We start from the raw sequence: 22,803 nt of genomic DNA, 5'->3' as shown, positions 1-22,803 counted from the left end.
CTCTAAAGTCTCATGCTTTTTTAAGTCAATGTTAATATAGCAAACCCTGAAAGTACTAGCAATTATCCTCAGGGGAAAGTAACCACCATTTTCTTTCATCTTTCTTCTTCTTAGACTGAGAACTCTTTTGGAGTAAGGACAATCCTTTGCCTTTCTTTGTAGCCGCATCACTTAGCACAGTGTCTGACACTTAGTAGGCATTTAATACATGTTTTTCACTGATTTTTTTTTTTAAATCTTGTTCTGTTTTTTGTTTTTTTTTGGTGAGGCAATTGGGGTTAAGTGACTTGCCCAGGGTCACACAGCTAGTAAGTGTTAAGTGTCTGAGGCCAGATTTGAACTCAGGTACTCCTGACTCCAAGGCTGGTGCTCTATCCACTGCGCCACCTAGCTGCCCCCACTGATTTTTTAAACAGTTCCTTCCTAACTTTTCCTCCTGTGGTTTGGTCCTCCATGCCAATGTGATTGCCTTGCTCTGTATACTATCTGACATTCCATATGTGCTTTGGTTTTGTTTCAACATAGAGAGACTCTCAAAGTCTCAGTGCAGCACTAAGACTTTTTGGAATGCTAAACTAAAAGTCAGATGAGCTAGATTTAACTCTTGGTTTTTGCTGTTTATGACTTATAAAGACTGAGGGTAAGTCAAAACTGGTTGCAAAATGAGACTCAAAACTGCATCACAAATCTATTAGATTAAATGAAATGACCAAGTGAAAGTCCCTTGTAAATTAGAAAAAACACAAATGCCAGCAGCTAGCAAAAGGACAAGAGTGGTTTTGTTTTTGTCTTTGCATCCTAAAGATCCAGTAAATGTCTGGCACATAGAAAGTACTTAATACATTATTGATGAATTAAGCAAATAGAAGGTAGGCCCTTTTTGCTTTTGTATAGGATATTGTGAATGGCTAGCAGCAATTTGTCTGAAAAATAACTGAGTTAGATAAACAGCAACCTTAGTTTAAACCATAGTGAGATATGGTAGCTGCTACAGTCAATGAATTTTAAACTGCATCACATAATAGTGTCTTAGGGTTGTAAGATCATGTCATCACTCAGTCTTGGTCTTACTGCATGGGTCTACTGCATGTAGAATGTTGGATACAGTTCTGGGCACCACATTTTAAGAGGGTATTGATAAGCTGCTTGATAAGCTGCTGCATGTTTAGAGGGAGGGCAATCAAGATGGTGATAGGCCTCTAGATTAGGGAACCACTTTTTCCCCCTTTTCTGTACTTTGAGAGTTTAAATACTATTTTTATTTCCTCTACTGTTTTTCTTAAGGGGAATTTCCTGTGTTATTACATAGGCAGTATAAAAATTAAATCCTAAGTTTTGTTTCATTTTTTTAAAAAATTAGACCTTGAATGTAAAGTACCCTTAGCAACTGAATATTTTTAAGAAAGATTATTAAATATTGAATTTATTTTTGTTGGGTATTTAATTATATATAGTGTTATTTAAGTGTGTATATATATATATTATACACACACACACAGACACACTATTGAATGTTTAATTTAAATCTTTCTTGCTGGATTTTTTTTCTCTGTCCATCAATTTTGATATGGAATTTTATTTTGAACAATGCCTTTATTTACGGTTGTATTTTTTCTCTTATTTAAATCCAAATGATTTTTGTTCTGAATAATTTCATTTATTTTACCATTGAATTTAGAATAATATCTTGAGATTGTTTCCACTGATAACCTCTCCAATACTCTATTATTGTATATGAATAATACTTGCCATTTGATGATGCTAAATGAATACTGTTAGACAGCTGTCTATTTGATATACAAGTAGGATGCTATTTTTCTGCATGTTTGCCTTAATGATAACCATTTGCTGGCACTTGTTATTGTTGCTGATTTGCATGTGTCATTGTTGGCCATATTACCTGGGTGAATAGTTCTTTGGTTATTGGTTAAATATTGTCATTATGTATTAGTCTTACTTGCTTGGAAAGAATTATGTTTTTGAACTAGGAATTCATAGGAGTCTCCTGATCCTTCTAGTAGTGAACCCAGAGATTAGAAACAGGGGCATTATAAGGACATTGAAAAGAAAAGTCAATGAATTGGGTGAATGCAAAGTAATTCTTAGTAAGGTCAGGGGGGAAGAGCAGGGAATAAGCATTTAAGTATCTAGTATTGCTAGGTACTATGCTCTGTGCTTTACAAATATTGCCTTATCAGATTTGGACTTTTTGATCAAAGCTTAAAATATAAGGTTGACAGAGATCCTGGACAGAGATGGTGTACACCTAACAAAGACTAGTAAGAATATATTTGATGGGTGTCTAGTAAATCTAATCAAAAGGGTTTTAAACTAAAGAAGATGAAGGAGATTACCTATATATATACCCCAGTCTAGATTACATAGAAATTACATCAAGGAGCTGTAATTCAGATACCTAAAACTTCCATACACAAATTTCTAAAATTCAGGTAACAAAAAATCCCAATATAAGGAAGCAAATTTGACTTTAAGGGTGTCACTAATGGAAGAATGAAATGGAATAAAACATTGACTGGGACAATGGTTGTAGACAGGTATACTTTATTCAAAAGAAACAGGATGAATAAAATGAGAGGTAGGGTAACATCACCTGTTAGGTATATTTATATCTGGAAATCCAAGAGCCAGAGGGAATAAACATGATAGAGTATTGGGTGAAGGTCAACAACAGGAACAGGTGATTTTGGCTTTGGAGTCACTGGAGGCAGTTAGGTGGTACAATAAACAGAGCTCTAGACATGGAGTCAGGAAAGCCTGAGTTCAAATCCAACTTCAAAAACTTACTAGAAGTATGACCCTGATTAAGTCACTTAACCTCTTTCGGCCCTGGTTTTCCTTATCTACAAAATGGGGGTGATGATGATGATAAAAGCCCTTACCTTTCAGGTCATATTTGTAAACTGCTTTGAAAACCTCTTTAAAGTGCTATATAAATACTAGTTGTTGTTATTATTATTATTATTATTACTACTACTACTACTACTGGGCCATTGGGACAGAAACATAAAGAGCTTGGGAAATATCACAAGCTGGCATAGAGACATGGTATAGTAGTGGTAAGGCTTCAAGTATTCCAGAAACCTTCTGGAATTCTATCAAAAGCAGAGCACCTGAGAACTTCAACTTCATATTTCAAAAGGTTGAGGAACCAAAAAGGGGAAATTTTATTCTGGACCTGATTTTGAGTAACAAGTGAAAGATTAGTTGTTTGGATACAAAGGATGGAATCCGTCTGAGAGAAGTGAGTACTCCCACCAAAAATTTATTGAAAGAAAATATCAGTACATAAATTGATAAGCACCCTAGATTTGGGAAGCTGGTTTCAAAAGGTTCAGAGGAAAGGACATGTTAGAATTCTAATGTTCAGCAGGAAATCAGCCCAGGAGGGATAGAAAACTCTCAGGGAAAGAAATAATTCCAATGGAGAGGAAAAATAGGATCTGTCTGCACAGAACAACATGGATGAATGGGGGACTCACAAACTAACTTAAAATTTTAAAAAGAAATGAACAGAAGATGGAAGCAAGTGACAGGATAAATATAATAGCAAAAACAGAAAAAGAACAATATTAAAACTCCCACCATGGTTCTCTAAGACAATGTTGAGGGTACTGAAGGAGATATGGGTGAATTGGGGAACCAAGGAGAAAAATATAAAGGATTTTTTAAAAAGCAATATTGAGAAGACAACGTAGGATTGAAGAAGGGGTAGACCATTGCTTGAAGTGGATGGGATGATAATTGATGAGAGAAGGCCAAGCTGCTCCCTTATTTTGTTTCCTGTTCTTAATACTTAATTTGAAAACACCAACCATCCCTTTAACAACAAATTCTAGGGTTTTGCCAAGAATTAAAGTTAAACTCACTATCCAGTATATAGGTTCTATTATATTCCCCTTTTTTGAAAACCAGTACAAAGTTCCTCTTTGTTTCTTAAAATGAGGATGTAAAATAGTAGACAGTTTGGAAATGGAATTACTGATGTTCACATTTGAGCCTTACAACACTGTGAGGTAACTACTACATTTGGATTTGATCAGGTTTTATAGATCATGCATATCTTAAATCTTTTAATCTTAAATTTTGAAGAGTCATATATAAAAGAATCTTAACAAGTAGGTCTTTTGTCCATATCTGATTTCTGCAAGTTAGCCATAGAACTGGGAATACTAAGAGATTATGTGACTTGTCATAATCACATAGACCAACGTATTTGAGGCTACTATATATATATATAACTCTATTTCTTATGCTATGCAAACACGTGCTCTCTTTACATTTTTTATATTTATGTGAATACACAAATATGTTTATGTACATTTACATATGGAAACAAAACCAAATATACAAATATGACTATTCACTACACAATGGAGCTCCATCTCTGTACAAATACACACCCCCACACAAATAAAACATATGTATATACACATAGAGAGCTTTATCACTGGAAAGACAACTCCAATAGTGCATGTAGCCCTGGCCTCAGGGCTAGGTTTAAGTCTAGGCTCTCATATATACTGGTTGTGTACCCCTGTATAAGTCACTTAGCCTCTCAAATTCTAATAGTAACTGCAACTTATCATTTTCCCTAAAAATAATGATTATCAGGCAACAATTCTAAGATTAGCAGACATCAAACATTTACTGTGAAGTAAAAAGGAAAAAAAGACATCCAGGAATAAAACCTTTATTGGATTTTTTAAAACAAAATAATTTATAAAAATGAAGAGTCCCCCAAAAAATAAATGAAAAAGAAGTAAACACAGTTAGAACTATTATTTACACTCAAGAGCACCAAAGAGTTTCAGGTTTTTTCTTTTCTTTTCGTAATTCAGTAATCTCTAGGTGGGCTTTTAAAGTTCAGAGAAGCAATGTGAACTAAATAATTCTCATTATCAAATCCTAAATCAAAGTGCAATTTTTTGATTATCTAAGTGTAGAGTCCAGTTTCCCCTTCCTGCCTATTAATCCTTATGGGGTATCTGTTTCCCCTATTTTTGGTTTTGTTCAGGGTTTCATTCATCATCATAATAGTAAACAACTCCCACCACCCTCAATTTTCCAAATGACTTAACTCTGGTCTCTCCTTGTTTATTGTGACATGTTCTTAGGGAAAAAGTATTAAACACATTTTCTATCATGAAGTTATTTTAAAGAACAATACAAACGGACACAAGGACTTAGAACCTATTTCTGTTCAGTTTTTCCAATATATACACATTAAATCCTACAGCATTTCTACCTTAAAAAAATACAGCATAGTATATTAATACACTTTTTAGGCAGCATTTTTCTGACAAAAGTTTATTTACAAAAACTTCAATTAGTTTTGCTTTAAAATTGCAATGTGTAATATCCTCTTAGTAGTAGTGCTTAACACTGGATACAATGGCATCTGGAAAGTAACTTCACTCTAAGGATGAATATAGCTCATAAGAATGTGGAAGGAAGAGTAGGATTCATATAGAGAAAGGCACGATAGTTCTTTCAAGGATCAACAAATTGTTACATTATTATAGTAATAAAAAAAATCAGTGCCCTTCACTGCTAATTTTATAGAATTTTAGAGCTGGAAGAGACCTTTTGCAGATCATCTTGTACAAACCCTCTCATTATTCAGCTTGAGGAAACTGACGTACAGAGAGGGCAGGTGACTTTTCCAAGGCCACACCACTCGTCAGAGTTCAGTCTAGAACTCAGGTCTCTTGACTACCAATTCTGTGCACTAACTAGTTAAGTAAAGTGATAGGTCCCCAGATAAGAAACCTGGAGAATTCTCAAACTAGATCTCAATTTAAATTTAAAACTGATAATTCAAGTTTTTCACTAATAATTTAAAGATCTGCACAATATTTTTGTGCTACAAGCATTTAAGGCAGGTGCCAAGAATCTTTTAAAAAGTTGTGAACTTTACATATTGAAAGAGGGCTTTTCTTTCAAACCATTTTTAAATACAATTTGATAACTGGAGTTCTCGTGGCCATGGCTCAAAATTAGTTTCAAAATACAAGCAGCAGATGCAGGTCTCTTTTCATTTGAATCTTTTGCAATGTTGGTGTTTAGTGCCATTTCTCTACATGGGGAGAAAAGATTTAGAATGCAAGTATGATCTGGCACCAAACTTAACAGAATCTTAGAATAATATACCATGCAGGAAAGAGGTTTAGACATAATCATTTCAAAGTATTTGGTAATTAAGATTCAAACTGTTTGCTCTTTTTGTAAATCATTCTTTGGCAAAAAGATTTCAAACAAGGTATGGATTGAAACTTCACTGACTGTCTTTTTTTCACAATAAATAAGTTTTGTAAAAGGAATCTACAGTGCCAGTTTTATACTGATTGTAAATCATTAATACATATTCTAAATAAATTTCAGCTAATCTACTCCCAAAGCTTTAAGTTGCCGTTCAATCTCTTCATCAGAGATTGTAGATGCTTTTGATGTAGATGCAGATGGTAAACCTCGGGCAGCTGATGGTGCTTTGGCCATCTATTTAAAACAGAAGAAAAAGGAAAAACAGATTATCAAAAATTTGACTGACACCTAAAACAATATGAAAAGTTAAGAAGTCTCACAAATAAAACTGAGATTATAAATTCTGGATATGAAAAATCAATGTATTCACTAGGCTGGCCAAAAGTCAATAAATTGAGGTCAGAGATCTCTCTCAGCGATGAAAGTCAAAAAGGGAATCTCTGAACCACCTTAAATCACATGTTTTCTTTCTGAAAGGGATGGTCCTTGACAAGCAAAAGGCAACTCTGATCAGTAGACATTTAATCTAAATGCTCTCAACTCTTCCAGATTACTTCATTGTAAGGGGATAGGGGGTTGTTACCAGCTGAAGAATGAGGCCTGGTGATGAGATTCAGACACCTCCAGCAACCTGGGCAAGTAAAACTACTCTACTCTAGCTCAGTTTCTCCTTCCTGAGGCAGGTCACTCCAACTTTGATTAGAAAGCAAGGATACAAGAGCCATTTCTAAGTAGCATGGACTCATTCAGGTTAGCTTTTGTTTAAGGGACAGAGACCCAGATCAGACCCTGAGAAGGGTTTAGCCAGAGCTATACTAAAAAGTGGGGATTTTAAACAGAGATGGGAATATTATAAATCAATATTAATAATCAAATGACACCACATTAAAATTAATTTTCCTCAGAAGGTTTATATTATTTTTGAGAACTACAAAATTACCTATAAAGAACAAAAAATTTTAAATGACATAAATGACATATTTGATAATAATATTTCCAGATAATATTAAGAGCAGCTAGGTGGCACAGTGGATAGGGGGCTGGGGCTGGATTCCGAAAGACATTTTCCTGAATTCAAATCTGGCCTTAGACACTTACTAGCTGTCTGTGACCCTGGGCAAGTCACTTAACCTTATTTGCCTCAGTTTCCTCATCTGTAAATGATCAAGAGAAGAAAATGGCAAACCACCTCAGTGTCGTTAAGAAACCCCAAATGGAGTCACAAAGAATTTTCATGACTGAAAATAGCTAAACACTAGCAGAGCCCACAACAATGTCCGTACCTTTCCAGAGATTTCAATTCCCAATTTCATCAAGCACCTGGTTCACAATATCTTGGCTTTCTTCTTCATCATCAGATGCATCGAAAATGTCATCCAGTGTATCATTGACTTAGAAAACGGAGAAAACAGAACTGTTATTCTAAACAGCTAGGTATACATATCAAATGACATTTAGAAGACAATCCAATCCTAAAATCTAAGTGAACTGTTAAGCTCTGAGCCTAAATCCAAAAGCCAGTGTCATCACAAGTAAATGCACTAAGTTTTAGAATAGTCAGTGTCCCTACCAAAGTTCTGTCTCCTCCCTAACTTTCAGTGTCCTTCAATATAGGGCAATTATCTTTCTTGAGCTTACGGTTTCAAAGTGACATTTTTCTAAAGTAATCAATTACTTGGGGGGAAATATGGTAAGAGTGAAAATAAAATACAGTTCTTGGGAAATTGAGAGATAATTCAAGCCACCTCCCTGAATATCCTTTTTATGAATGAAATGTAAATTTTTCTCTTACTTGTGATTTTTTTCTATTATTAGAAATATTTTTCTGATCTTGGTAAATGGTTATGAAGTTTAATATTAAAATGTAAATTTAGTGAAGATCATATAAAACTTATTTTCTATTTGAAACTCAGAATTAGAATAACTGCAATGAAAATTAACAGAGATGAAGAAAAAGCTTTTAGGAATGCTTCCTCGTGAGCCAAGTCTTAAATTACTAAGAAATATCAAATCTTTTTAAAGATCTTGTTTCCTGAAATCTGGACAAAGGATAGGTTAGTGTTAAAACTAACACTGCTGCTGATAAATCTGAGTTTCATACTCTACTTTTCTTATCCAAGAGGGGACAAATATTAACTCACAAAGTGTTGGGGGAATTGAATCAATAACTCACGTATTTTTCAAAGGGATTTACAAATTAATAAAAATGAAATTAAACAAAGCAGCCCTTTCAGTGGGGAGGAGAGAGCGAAGATACTTTCATAAAAATGAAATTAAGAAGAGTGGTTATGAATTTTAAATACATCAACAGTTTTATATGATTCCTTTCATTATAGCTTAATGGAAAAGTTAATTCCTCTGATAAGGCTTGCTCACACCTGTGCCATCATTGAAAATACATAAACATATTAGATGTCATGATCATAAATAAATTGACAATTCTGTAGCAATTAAAATTCACTAACCAAGTTTCAGGTGCTGGGTAAAAGACAAATTATAATACACAAAGAGATTAAAGTAAGACTGATATAAAGAACTTTAGAGTTTTGAAAAATACTTATAAACAAGGTTTAAAATCTTGCAGAAAGGACACAGAACATTAGGAGAATGGGTGGTTTTAGTCGTATCCTGATAATAATTAAAACAATTTTAGTAGTTTAGTGAAATTAAAATAAGACTAGACATACTATAGAGTACAGGAATATAAAATAACATCTTTTCATATTTTGTTATTAAATTTGGATTTGTGAGTTTCACACATGGCCAACATTAAAGTATAAAGTTACAATAAAATGTAGATCTAGTTAACCTATTTTTCATCAATATTCAGTTATGAGTAAAAGTTTTGGTTTTATTAAAAATTTAAAAATTGAGATTGTTTAAAAGCTTGGAACACTGATAGCTGAAACATGTAAGTATCATCAATACTACAAATTATATTAAACTTACTCATTTCTTCAGTCATTTCCATTTTCATGTTTTCCTTCTGGAAATTCTGCATTGTTTGTAATGTCTTTTGTGGATCCATCTTCTTGTTAACTGCCTGCATTGTCTTTCAATATGAGATAGAATGCATGTTATTTGCATAATTTAGAAAATTTTACATGAAAATAAGGCCAAAGAAAGTACATTAAATTGCCACTTGCTATGAAGATAAATTCATACAACCTTCCAAAACTGCGCACAGGGGTTTTTAAGAATGCTAACAAAATGAAAGAATTTAATATGGAAAACATCTGTTTAGCAACTACTTTAAGGAGATCAGAATGTAAGCAACCTCATCTGAACAGTAGTCAAAAGCATACTGACAAACAAGGGAATGCAACTAACCCTGATAATTCTGACCTACAAAAGTGCGTGAACACAGAATTTCTTTTAGAAACAAGATTTAAGTTCTTAGGCCCAATATACAGATACTAAGGTCTGACAAATTTTAGGGCACTTGAGATATCAATGTGTTGGATATTATGATAAAAGTTATTCAAACGCCTTCAATGAAAATGCTCTCACATTAAACACTGACTAAACATTTCTTTAAAAATCAATCTATGTTCCGTATGTTGTACACACACACACACACACACACACACACACACACACACACACACACATCAATTGCTTCAATTGAGTAAATACTTAATAAGTATTTTCTACATGGACTAGAGATGAGTACCTTTCATTTCACATACCATCTTTTATACTTGGTCTTAAGCCTTGAATAGGCTGAGAAGTGATACATGCACTATTTTCCTAAAGGTTTACAATGAAAATTCCAAGAAAAATTTGCATGGCAAGACCTTTTTGAGGGCAAATCCTGAATTTTTCTTTTGTAGGCTAGTAGTGCCAGAGGAAAGAAGAGAGACAAGCTTTGTTTCTCTCCACTGCTAATGGTCTGTCTTTGCAGACATGTATGACATTTTTTCTTATTCATTTTGGTTAACCACCAAAGGGACATAGACCTTACAGACCTTTTCACTAACTCTCTTAAACTGTGTATATATGTTGTGGCTAGATTATGTAAAAAGTCTGTCCAACAGTAATTAGGAATTAGACAATTTTTGTCTTTCTTAATTAATACATGTTCAATTAATATAAAAATACTGAGTCTAGCAAGGTTCAATGAAGGTTCTATGTAGGTTCAAAAAACCCAAATTCTTTATTTCAATATCTTAACCAAAATGATTTCCATCGTCCAACCCTCACTCAGTGACTTACACTTGAATGTCCTTCCACTCTTTCCCACTTGTATAAATCCTCCCCACTGTTGCAGACTCAGATTCTCTATGCAGGTTCCCTTTCCACATATACAGCATTTCCTGTTTGTAGCAGCCATTGGCACATCATATACTGTCTAGTTATTCACATTCCCCTCACCATTCTAACTCCCCCCAAAATTCCAAACACATCAAGGAGAGGAAATTTATTTTTCTTTCTTTCTCTCTATTACAGAACCTATTAAAAAGGCTTGGTAAATGGTAGTAATTTAACAAGTATTAAACTGACTGAAAGACGAATAGTACTTTAAGATGAAGCAACTAATGAAGACACCTAATGTTAAGTAAGCAATATACAAATGAACAAAAGTACTACAATTTATTCGAAAGCTGAGATATCCCAAAGACATATTCTCAGATGGTCTTGGTTTTTATTTACTTATTTTATTTAGAATAATTTGTCAGGATAGAATAAAATAAAAGGAAATCATAATTTATGCTCACAATTCACTGAAATAACAACAATCGTTTTCTGTCAAATTCAGTAAAAGAACACTACCTTCTTAAGTTAATTATGTATGTGACATTTGCCTGCTTTGATAACTTCAGAGTTCAGTAATTTCAGTACTGTGGGTAATCCGTAATCCTTCCACCAAAAGCAGACCACAACCTACCTAGGACTTGGCCAACAGTCTCTTGAACTTAACTAGGCTAATCATTAGACAAAAGACAGGTAGTATATCATCAGGCCCAAACTCAAAACATTTCTAGTTTCAGAGAATGTGCTAGAGCTTTCATTTTGGAGGCCAAAGCCTCAAAAGATCCAGTCACACTTCCACACCACAATGAGGCACTACAGTAGGATTCTAGTAGAAGGAAGGTATCCAATTTTGAGAAAACGGAAATAACCTGAATCTAAACTAAAATGTGACATTAAAGCAATGCTAATATTTAAATTTTTACATTTGTAAACAGAAATCATTAGAAATATCATTTAATCTATTACAAATAATTTTACTAACACATTTTCATGCTTAACAGACATTTTTATATTGACTACATACCAGTACTAAGAACATACATATAAAAAGACAAAACTTACTTTTGCAGTAGTTGACATGGCTCCAGCCATCTTCATCTGGGGAGTTCATTACTTTAGTTTGTGTAGACATAGAAGTGACTTTTGAACTTACAAGCAAAAGTTCCTAGTTTTCTGTTTCCTCAGTTGCACAAGCTGTTTAGCTAAAACCCTGCAGGCTTCTTTGTTACCCATCTTGGCCCATTTCTTAATTTCTAATTCCTACATTTAATGGAAGAGAAAAAGTAGACAATTTTCATACACAAGGCATGGAGAATTTATTACATGTAACATGTCCCATTTTCAATATAACAGATGGGAGCAAGCTTTCAAAGCTATGGAAGAATATCATTAGTCTCACTCTAATATGAAAGAACAAAAAGGCAAGCATATGAGTTCTTTACAGCAAAATTTGTACATAAAATTTGTACCCTGGCCATACAAGTCAGCAGAAGTAATTCTTTTGGGACAGGGCAGAACTAGTGATTTGCATGACCTTCCAAGTGTATGTTTCTATATGAGATTAGCAATGGAAAATGAGAGGGAGAAAAAAAAAGGTAATTTCTAATATTACTGTTACAGGAATAAAGAAACTACTCATCTATATATTCAACTCTTTCTATGACCCAGTTACCTAAGCCAGGACCAAAGATTTTCCTAGGCCCCATATCTCTCCCTGGGGAGATAAGCTATTCACCAAAGAAGGAAGCTTCGGGGAGGGCTGATTGCCTGAAGACTAGAGGGTGAGCACCCTTTAACAGATAAATCCTTCTAACAACAAGCTAGGCCAGGATCTCCACTGACTTCTCTTTTGGATGTCTTTCTATACAGTTCAAGAAAAGAGCATGAAATCTACTTCCCTGTAGCATGACTCACAATTCCCTGTAATTCTGAGTTGAAAGAAGCCTAAGTGGAGCTCTCTTTCCAGCAACCACTTCACATTCTCTATATCATTCATGTCAGCACCATTGCTCCCATTTCTCTAATTCCATTCAGTTTTCCATTGTGCCCTCTGGAAATCCCATTTTATTGTTAACAAACTGTCTTTCATATTAAGAACTCTGCCTTTTCCCTGGATAAAGTGCTTCATGAATATATATTTTGTATTTAATTTTGTGGGCACATGTTGTATCACCCCAGGAAGAACAAGGATTGCTTGTCTTTGTTCTCTTAAGGGCTAACATAGGTACTTAAGAGATGCTAGTTAAACTGACCACAGGAAAAAAAATATAACGATTTATATTAACCTAATTTAAGTAAAATAAAACCATTTTGACCACCCTTATACTCTGAAAATGTTATAATGTGTATTCTACAGATATTTTTATCTATCCAAACAATTTATTAATATGCATGCAGGGGGGCAGCTAGGTAGCACAGTAGATAAAGCACTGGCCCTGGATTCAAGAGGACCTGAGTTCAAATCTGACCTCAGACACTTGACACTTACTAGCTGTGTGACCCTGGGCAAGTCACTTAACCCTCATTGCCCTGCCCCTCCCCCAAAAATGCATGTAGGTATCAAACTGTCATCAGGTTTTCTTCTAACTCATATGTAATTTATGAAATTATCACCCAAATAGGTTTTGGGGGAGAAAAATCTATGTGCTAAGCAAATTTTTGCTCAGAAAAGTCCATTTTAAATGTTTTTCATTAATTTGCCCTTATTAAGTAAATAGTAAACTATGTAAGCTTATCTAGAAACTCGCCTATCTTTCCAGTTTCAAAGGAGGGTACTCCCTCTCCATGAAGAACAAACTAGACAAACTAACCTCTGTTCCTCACTCTTATCTCCTCTGTCCATGCCTTTTCACTGGTCGTCCCCATGCCCAGAATGCATGCCCTCCACATCTCCACCTCACAGAATCCCTTTCTTCAAGTATCACCTAAATGAAAGCTTTCATGATTCCAATGGCTAGTGCCCTTATCTAAATTGCATTTAACTGCTTTATACTTAATATCTTTATATTTATTCTGCATATATATTTACATATGTCTACGCTGTTCCAAATTAGACAGTAGGAATTGTTTCCTTTTTTGCATTTGTATCCCCACTATTTAGCAGTGTTGGTACACAGCAGATAGCAGGCACTTAAATCCTCACTGACTGACTGACTGCAAAGTACTCTCGTAGGATAGAGAGAAAACCAAAAAACAAACCTCAATCCCATGGCAATTTATTTTCTTTTGGGGAGGTATAAGGCATAAACAATAATAAAAATTGAGAAGGGAGAGATGATTACAGGAGAATCAGGAAAGACCAGCAGTAGCTGGCTTGTGAGGTAAACCTTGGAGGAAGGTGGAATTCTAGGGGACATATGTAAGACAGTATTACACACTCCAGTCATAGAGCACAGTTTGAGCAAAGGGATGGATGAAAATGGAGAATGGAATATCCTATTTTAGGGAACAGCAAGAAGGCTAGTTTGTGCTGGAAACTATATGAATGGGAGATTAATGTGCTACAAGTCTAGAAAGGTAGGCTAGAGCCATAGGATGAAGGAATTTAAATGTCAAGATGAAAAGTTTATATTTTATTACACAGTCAATTAGAGTTGATAAAAGATTTCTGAGTAGTGAGTGATACGGTTAGGCTTGTGTTCCAGTAAGATAATTCTGCAGTTGTGTGAAGGATAGACTTGAAGGGCAAAAAAACTGCAAGACAGGCCACTACAAGAATAGTACACATAAGAGATAATGAATGAGAGCCTAAACTAGTTGGGATAGTGGTCACATAAGTAGAGAAAAGGATGGAGATAGAACAGACCCTATGTGGTAACTGAATGGATATGGGAAAGAGCTAAGAAAGAGGGAAGGGCTGAGGATGATTTCAAGATTGTGAAGATGAGTAAGTGGAAGTATGGTAATGTTCCTAACCTCCCAAACCCCCCAAATAAAGGGGAGGGAGGAATTTAGGTGGAAAAACGACTTCTCTTTGTTTCAGATGTAAACAGAACCATTTAGGTGGAGATAAGGACTGAAATTTAAGTGAGAAATGAGGAAGATCTAAGTGTCATCTGAATGGCAATGATAATACAAGGTACAGCAACTGATAAAATCAGCAAGAGACAGAGGGCAGAAAGAGAAAAGAGGGTACAGGAGGGGACCTTGGGATAAATCCACTGTTAGAGGAGATGGACTCAGCCAAGGATGCTAAGAAGGAGAAAAAAGGAGAACCAGGAGAAAATACTATCATGAAAATTCAGGGTTGTGGTTTGGTAAGGCATTAAAGTGAAGAGAACAAAGGAAAATTTATTTGAAAGCTGAGGAGAGGGTGCAATGAAGTGGCTGACAATAGAATTGAAGTTGTGAAGGGAAGAAAGTGAGGCTGAGACTAAGGTGCTGACTTGGGACAATAATGGGGGATAACAACTAGAGGTCATAATGAATATCAAGACTAGGGTTGGAGGGCAGGTAGGTGGTACAGTAGATAAAGCACTGGCCCTGGAGTCAGGAAGACCTGAGCTCAAATCTAGCCTCAGACACTTGACACTTACTAGCTGTGTGACCCTGGGCAAGTCACTCAACTCTCATTGCCCCACCAAAAAAAAAAAAAAAGACTAGGGTTAGGCAGAGAATGACAGAAGGCTAGAAAGTTCTGGTCAAAGAGATATATTTTAGAATTATTTTTATTTATTTATTTGTTTGTTTGTTTGTTTGTTTATTTATTTTGGCAGGTCAATGAGGGTTAAGTGACTTGCCCAGGGTCACACAGCTAGTAAGTGTCAAGTGTCTGGGGCCGGATTTGAACAAAGGTCCTCCTGAATCCAGGACCAGTGCTTTATCTACTGTGCCACCTAGCTGCCCCCTACATTTCAGAATTCTTGATTAAGGAGTTAGGGCATTTAAAGCTGAGAATGACGGGCAGCTAGATGGTGCAGTGGATAGAGCACCGGCCCTGGATTCAGTAGTACCTGAGTTCAAATCCGGCCTCAGACACTTAACACTTACTAGCTGTGTGACCCTGGTTAAGTCACTTAACCCCAATTGCCCCGCAAAAAAAAAAAAAAAAAAAGCTCAGAATGAGATTAAGGGAATTATCAAATCTGTATGACCAAATTAGAGTACAGATGTAGATTGTGGGAATTAAGGTTTGAAAAGCTGAGAGGCCAGAGTGCTTCAGGAGATGTCAGCATGTATATTGGAGCCACCAAGTACAAGAGTAGAAGTTGGACAAGAAAACTTTGAGCCAGATACTAAATTCCTTGAAAAAGGAGAAGGAATGATCTTCTGCTACCAGTATTGGGACAGGTTGATTCACCTGGATAGAACCTGAGTGATGCTAGGAGAACAGTTTTGAAGTGGCAGTGAGGAGTAAGGAGTATGTATGGTCTTTGCCTAGTGTGCCACAGTCCATGAGAAGGGGTAATCCAGGACTGTAGACACTGTCTAGAGATGCAGTGTCTTCTTGGGGGAAGGGGTGGGTGCAGAACCAGAGGGGGAGCTAGAGTTCATGCGCACAAGGAGATAGATAGAAGTAACATGAGGAAAAGGTCTATGATGAAGGAAAATTTCTTATTATAAAAGGGACTCCAGAAAGAATAACCTGAAGGGAAAAGAGAGTCAGATCAGGACTTGGAAGTATTGCTTCTGTGCAGGCACAGTAAAAGACCTTGAGGTGCAGACCATTAACTCTGAGGTTCTGTGAGAAGATGGAGGAGTCCAATTCTGGGATTGGTCCTTCTGATAGTGACCAAAACTGCCTTTCTTCTCCTTGACCTAAGAGATTAAATGGTTCCCTCTGTAAGAAAGTTCATTATATTCTTGAGCCAGGCTTCCTTTAACTTTTTTCCACTCGCAACCATTTACTTGACCCCAGGTATATAGGTATATAAAACAGGTATACATACCTTTTCCTGTCTGCCAAATTTTTCGTAACCCCCGTATTCAGTTACACAACCACATATGAGGTCAGGACCCACAGTTAAGAAGCTAGGTTCTAGAGTCTCTAAATATAAGTTTGTTATATTCTAATTAAAGAATCTCAAAAAATGGAAATATGTTGATATTCTATATGTAGAAAACAAAAACTGAATAAAAGGATAAAAAGGGGGATGGAGAGTAGAATGAAAAGGAGAAAAAAGCAAAAGAAACACAATCAGGAAGGCTTTGATATGACCAAGAAATGATGCTCCATCACTTGCCACCTGCCACGCTGTCTTACTAGTTAGCTAATTATCCCCAATGCTAATTTCCAAATTTGTCTGAAAAGTTAAACTGAAATTTAATGTTCTACTTACCAGCTGTTTTTCCTGTTTTCTAACGCGGCTCGATCTCTCATTATGGCCCTCTGTGTACCTCGTAACTCTCGATTTCGACCTTTATTACATCTAAGAGAACAACAACAAAAAAATCTCTAAATTTATGGATTGTAAAGTCTTCCTCAATATTATTTAAAATATCAAGCCCAAAGAAAGTAATAAAAACCCTGCACTTTGTTAGAATGTATTTTTTCTTTCTCCTATTGTTATTAATAATAATATAAAACTAGTCAGGCTTCAAACGTGAAACTCTAAATGGAAAGGAAAAAAAGAAAGAAGGAAGGAAGGAAGGAGGAAGGAAGGAAGGAAGGAAGGAAGGAAGGAAGGAAGGAAGGAAGAAGGAAGGAAGGAAGGAAGGAAGGAAAGGAAGGAGGGAAGGAAGGAAGAGAGAAAGGCTGAAAATAATAACAGTTAGCTTGCAAAATTTTTTATTTTTTAATAGTGCTTCAACATAAATTACATAGTTCACCACAAAATTATACTTGATTTCCTTGGAGAAGCTATAAAAGTGTGTATAACTATAAAAATATTTTGTTCAATCTTCAAAAAAAATAATAAAAACAAAAAAAACCACCACATAAGTCTGAATTGATGCCATTCCTTAATACATAAGTCAAACAGTCAGGCTTTTACTGCAGATCAGGCACAAATAGTCCCTATTAAGCTTCTAGGAGGAAGATATCTAAATTTGCGCATCTCATGTTTCTTTTGAGCTGCTGAAATTCTGGTTTGCTCATAGAGCATAGTGCCTACCAAAGTTCTTGAGAGAGACCATTAGGGTGTCCCTGTATTGCTTCTTCTGACTACCATGTAAGGGCCTGCCTTGTGTGAATTCTCCATAAGAGAGTCTTTTAGGCAAGCATACATTTGACATTTGAACATGGCCAGCCCACTGGAGTTGCACTCTCTGCAACAGAATCTGGATGCTCTGTAGTTCAGCTTGAGAAAGGACCTCAGTGTTTGGTACCTTATTTTTCCACAGTCATAATCTTCCTAAGACAAGTCAAATGGAAGTGGGTTCATTTTTCTGGCATGTTGCTAATGAGCAGTTTGGGTTTCACAGGTATACAACCATGAGGTCAGCACAACAGTTCTGTAGACTTTCTGTTTGGTATAATACCTATATCTCTTCTCTCCCACACATTCTTTGGGAACCTCCCAAATCCTGAGTTAGTTCTTGGCAATCTGTATCAGTCTCATCATCTGTGTGAACATCCCTGGAAACTATACTGCTAAAGTAAGTGAATTCATCCACAGCATTCAAGATTTCTCCATTTGCTATAATCTTGATGGTTCCACATATGGATGGTACAGTGCTGGCTGGGGGAGAACTTGTGTTTTCTTGGTGGTAATTGTTAGGCCAAAATTAGCACAATTGGAAGAGAATTAATCCAAGCTTTGTGGCGTCTCAGCCTCAGAGACCGCATACACAATCATCTATGAATGAAGAGTAGAGCATTAACTCTAATCTAGCCTTGTAGCCTTTTCAAATTAATACTTCAATGAATTGCATAACTCCATCCCTTCTTAATCTCCCAATGCTAGTGGTACTAAACCCCCCAATCCCTACTTCCAATGATTCCCAACCTAAGCTGTCCCTTATACCACTCATGTAAACCCAAACCAACACCTCCAGTGTCATACTTCAGATCTTTTCAACCCTTTGATTATGCAGTTTCGAACACCTACTCTATAACAACTTCCTTTTATTTTAGACATCCATCTTTGCTTCTACCATCTTCTGGCACTGAGATTTGGCTTTCCCCTATTCCCAATGACACTGCATCCCTGACTGTCCTTTCAAGTATGCATTACAACTGCTTTCTTACCTACTTCCCCTTCTGATTAACTGTAACTTTGTTAATTGGGTAGGGAAATCTGTACACTCCTTGCTCTTCATGGCTACTACAAGATGCTATCTACTGCTATCATTTACCAAATGTTCATTCCAAATTTATTAACCAAACCAATTCCTGGTGGCCATTATCTACTGACCCACGGAGTATTCTTCCTCCTTTTTCAATAAGTTCAATGCCTGGCTCCCACTCTAGTTCTCCACCCCAATTATCTTTTCATACTAAAACTACTGATGTTCCCTCAAATATATTCTTTTTGCTCAGTTCCTCCAGTCTAATGAACTCACATGATCTACTCCTTTATTCTAGTTCAGCCATTCACAAGAATGGTCTTACTCAGAATCTGATCATCCCCAAGCATTTTACTTCTACATAGCAAGAACTCTTTTTTATTTTTTTAAACTTTACTCCTTTATTTAGAAATTTTCCCCAAGGTTTACACATAATTTAAACCAAATTTTCACATCAATTTTTAACATTTTGTGTTCCAAATTCTCTGTCCTCCCTCCCTCTCCACCCCCACCTTAAGTACTCAAGCAATTCAATACACGTTTATACATGTGCAGTCATGCAAAACATTTCTACATTAGTCAGGTCTGTGAAAGAAAACAGACAAAAAACTTTAGAAAGAGGAACTACAAAAAAATTATGCTTCAATCTGTATTCATATACCATCAGTTCTTTCTCTATAGATGGACTGAATTTTTCATAAGTCCTTCTGACAGCATTCTGCTCGTCATTTCCCACAGCACAATAGTGTTTCATTCTAATCTCATCTCCCAATTGATAGGCATCCTCCAATTTTGAATTCAACTTTTTAAAAAATCTCTTTTAGGGTACCAAGAGTATGCATGGTTTTATAGCCCTTGGCCATAGTTCCAAAATGCTCTACAGAATGTTTGAATCAGTTTAGAACTTTACCAAGAGTTATTAATGTCCTCTTTTCCCCATATCTCCCACAACATGTCATTTTCCTCTGCTGCCTATTATCCAATCCAATAGGTAAGATGTAGCACCCAGAATTGCTTTGACCTGAATCTCTCTGATTAATACTGAGTTAGAGCATTTTTTTTTAACATGGCTATTGGTGGCTTTGATTATTTCATCTGAAAACTTCATGTCTTTTGCTCATCTATCAGTTGGGGAATGGCTCTCATTTTAACAAATCTGACTTAGTTCTCTATGTGTTTGAGAACTGAGGCCTATCAGATAAACTTGCTTCAAATATTTTTTTTCAGTTACTATTGCTAACTGTATTACCCTCCATTATATTCCCTCCCCTTGATATTTACTCTATTTTCTACCTTCTTTCACCCTATCCCTCCTCGAAAGTGTTTTGCTTCTGACTGTTCCCTTCCCCAATCTGTCCTCCCTTCCCACTTTTCCAACAGGGCAAAATATATTACTATACCCAACTGAGTGTGTATGTTATTCCCCCTTTGAGCCAATTCTGATGAGTTGTCAAACTCTGTCATCTCTTTCTCTCCATTATTTCTTAAGTATGTCCCAGCTATCACTCTAGCCTTATCAACTCTTGGCTGAATTATTACAATTGATTTCTAATTGTTCTCACTGCCTCTAGTCTTTCTACTATAATCCTCACCACATTACTCTCCACAATTAGTCAAAAAAATCCAGTGGCTCCCTATTATCTCTAGGATCAAATATAAACTCCTTGCTGGGCATTTAAAGCTAGTCATAACCTGGCCCTTCCCATCTTTATAGTCTTCTTACACATTACTTCCCTCCATATACTCTATAGTTGAGTCACACTGGCCTACTTGATGCTCCATCTCCTGTCACAGTACCTTTGCACCGGCTGTCTATCATGTCTATCTCCCTCCTTACCTCATCTCCTAGATTCTTGACTTCTATTAAGATTCAGTTCAAATGCCACCTTCCACAAGAAGTCTTTTCCAGCCATTCTTGGTCATGTTTTCCCTTCTGAGATTACCTTCCAACTACTCCACACGTATAATGTATGTACACATACATTTGTATACATGTACAATGTAGTTTCTCCCAATAGAATGTAAGCTCCTTGAGGGTAATAACTTTTTACCTTTTTTGTATTCTAGTTTTTAGTATAATACCTAGAATGCAGTAAATCCTTAATACTTGTTGATGAATAATCACTGCATCAAATTCTTGCAAAAATAAATTGGAGAATTCCTACCCTAAAAAGATAATTTTGAAAATTAGACACTTAATAGTGATTTTCTTCTTCTTTTTTGTTTAATTAGAGAATGATGAATTGACAATAGACAAGAATAGTATTGGTAGGGAACTAGGACAGTGAGAAAACTGAAAATTATGCCATATGAGATCAGCTGAAGAAAAGGGGAAGAGTTATCCTGAAATGGTCACCCAAATCTACCTCTTAGGCAAACCATAAAAGGTATCTCCAAATGAAATCTTAGATATTATGTCTTCCTGCCTCTAGTCTCTCCTCACTCCAATTCATCTTACACATTGTTGCCTAAATAATGGACTTTAACAACAGATCTAACGAAGTGACTTCCCTACTCAACCAGTGGCTTGCTCCTATTGCTCGCAGGGTAAAATATAAACTACTCAGTTTAGCTTTTAAGGCTTTAAACAACTTGGCCACAACCTATCTTTCCAACCTCAATGGACATTTTTACCCTCTCACAGTCAGCAATCCAGTCAAACTGGTCTTTTCTCTGCTACTCACACATCATTCATCTCTAGATTCCAGGTCTTTATAAATGATCACACCTCATCTCTGAAATTCCCTCTTTACCTCTTCTTCAGAGTTCCTCTCCTCCTTTAAGATGCAACTCAGGCACCATCAGGCATGCGACCTCTTCTGGTGCCTACCTCTCTGAGTGTCCTCCCTAACAAACTCCCTCGTATTCAGCCTTAAACTTGTTGAAGAATGGGAGAATGGATTTTAAATTTAAAAGAGTTTTGGCAGCTTACAGTGGAGAATTTCCACTGCTCAACTGGTTGGCTGTCAAGTTCTGCCTTTGAATAGCAAAAATGGGAGACTTAAGTCTGCTCTGGCTAAACAATTGTATTAAATAAACCTTCATAAAAGTTACTGCCATAACTAGTATACTTGTTGGGACCCTTTTTTAGATTGGAGTTTCTTGTTATTTCCCACCTCCCCTTCCTCCAGTTATGTGAATGCTGTGAAGATTTTATTCTGACCTTTTAAAAATGTTTTGTTCTATACAATACTGAAAAGTTAGTAGTATAATACACACGCACACATTCTCTGTACTTCTATTTATTGCTGCTCAGTCGTTTTTCTGTCATGTCAGACTCTTCATGACCCCATATTTGTATTTGTGAAGTTCATATTTATGCTGTACTTATTTTAATATATAATTTCTGTGTCCTCCATTAGACTGTAAACTCCTTGCAAGAAGTGATTGTTTCATTCTTTGTGCTTGTATCTCACATGTCGTGAACAGTGTCTGGCACATAGTGGGTGCTTAATAAGCAACTGTTGATTTGAATAAGAGTAGCAGCATTATACAGTGGATAGAAAGCTAGCTATGGAGACAGCAAGACCTGGATTCAAACTCTAGTCCCACACACTAAGGCACTATGCCTTTGGGCAAGTCATTTAACCACTCAGCTCTAAACAACTTTCTAGGACTATAAATTGCAGAGGCTGTTCTGACCTGCACAGTTAGAGGGATTTTCCTATACCAATGAAATCAATTTCAGTTCCGGTTCTATGTAGTTCCAGTGGAGATAAGAATGATATACCAAAGGTGAATAGTACTTCAAGAGTGTAAGACACATAGGTAGCTGTAAAAAAGTGTTCCTGTAATTTGTCAATTATGTCAGTATGACAAATGCTAATGGCATCTTGAGTTACAGGTTAATACTTAGCTACAAAAATAGGTCATCATTACTTCACTGAAGGAAAAGAAAGACATGTCTATAACAGCTGCCTTCCCTCCCCACCCCCAAAGTCTTTACACTTATTTCCCAATTTAAAAAACAAAAAACAAAAACAGTATTTGGTATTATGCTATTCTTCTCATTATCAGCGTGATGATTTATTCATTTTAATGTCAATAATGAATTAAACAAATAAAAATCGTAGAGAATGCCATAATTTTGTTTAATTTGCA

The 22,803-nt window shown here is 35.9% G+C and overlaps 1 protein-coding gene across 1 annotated transcript; it reads right to left on the bottom strand.

The window, feature by feature from the left end:
- Nucleotides 1-4,695: 4,695 nt before the first annotated feature.
- CHMP2B (charged multivesicular body protein 2B) lies at nt 4,696-21,762 on the bottom strand. The gene is given in 10 exon segments (XM_043993427.1): nt 4,696-6,516; nt 7,566-7,586; nt 7,588-7,673; nt 9,232-9,334; nt 11,599-11,637; nt 11,639-11,689; nt 11,692-11,796; nt 16,815-16,834; nt 16,837-16,904; nt 21,635-21,762. Coding segments are annotated over 10 exon segments (735 nt in total). The 3' UTR covers nt 4,696-6,402.
- Between the last annotated feature and the right edge of the window lie 1,041 nt (nt 21,763-22,803).

The sequence above is a fragment of the Dromiciops gliroides genome, chromosome 3 (assembly GCF_019393635.1).
Source record: "Dromiciops gliroides isolate mDroGli1 chromosome 3, mDroGli1.pri, whole genome shotgun sequence".
Classification (NCBI taxonomy): Eukaryota; Metazoa; Chordata; class Mammalia; order Microbiotheria; family Microbiotheriidae; genus Dromiciops; species Dromiciops gliroides.
This window is presented reverse-complemented; position numbering and strand designations above follow the sequence as displayed.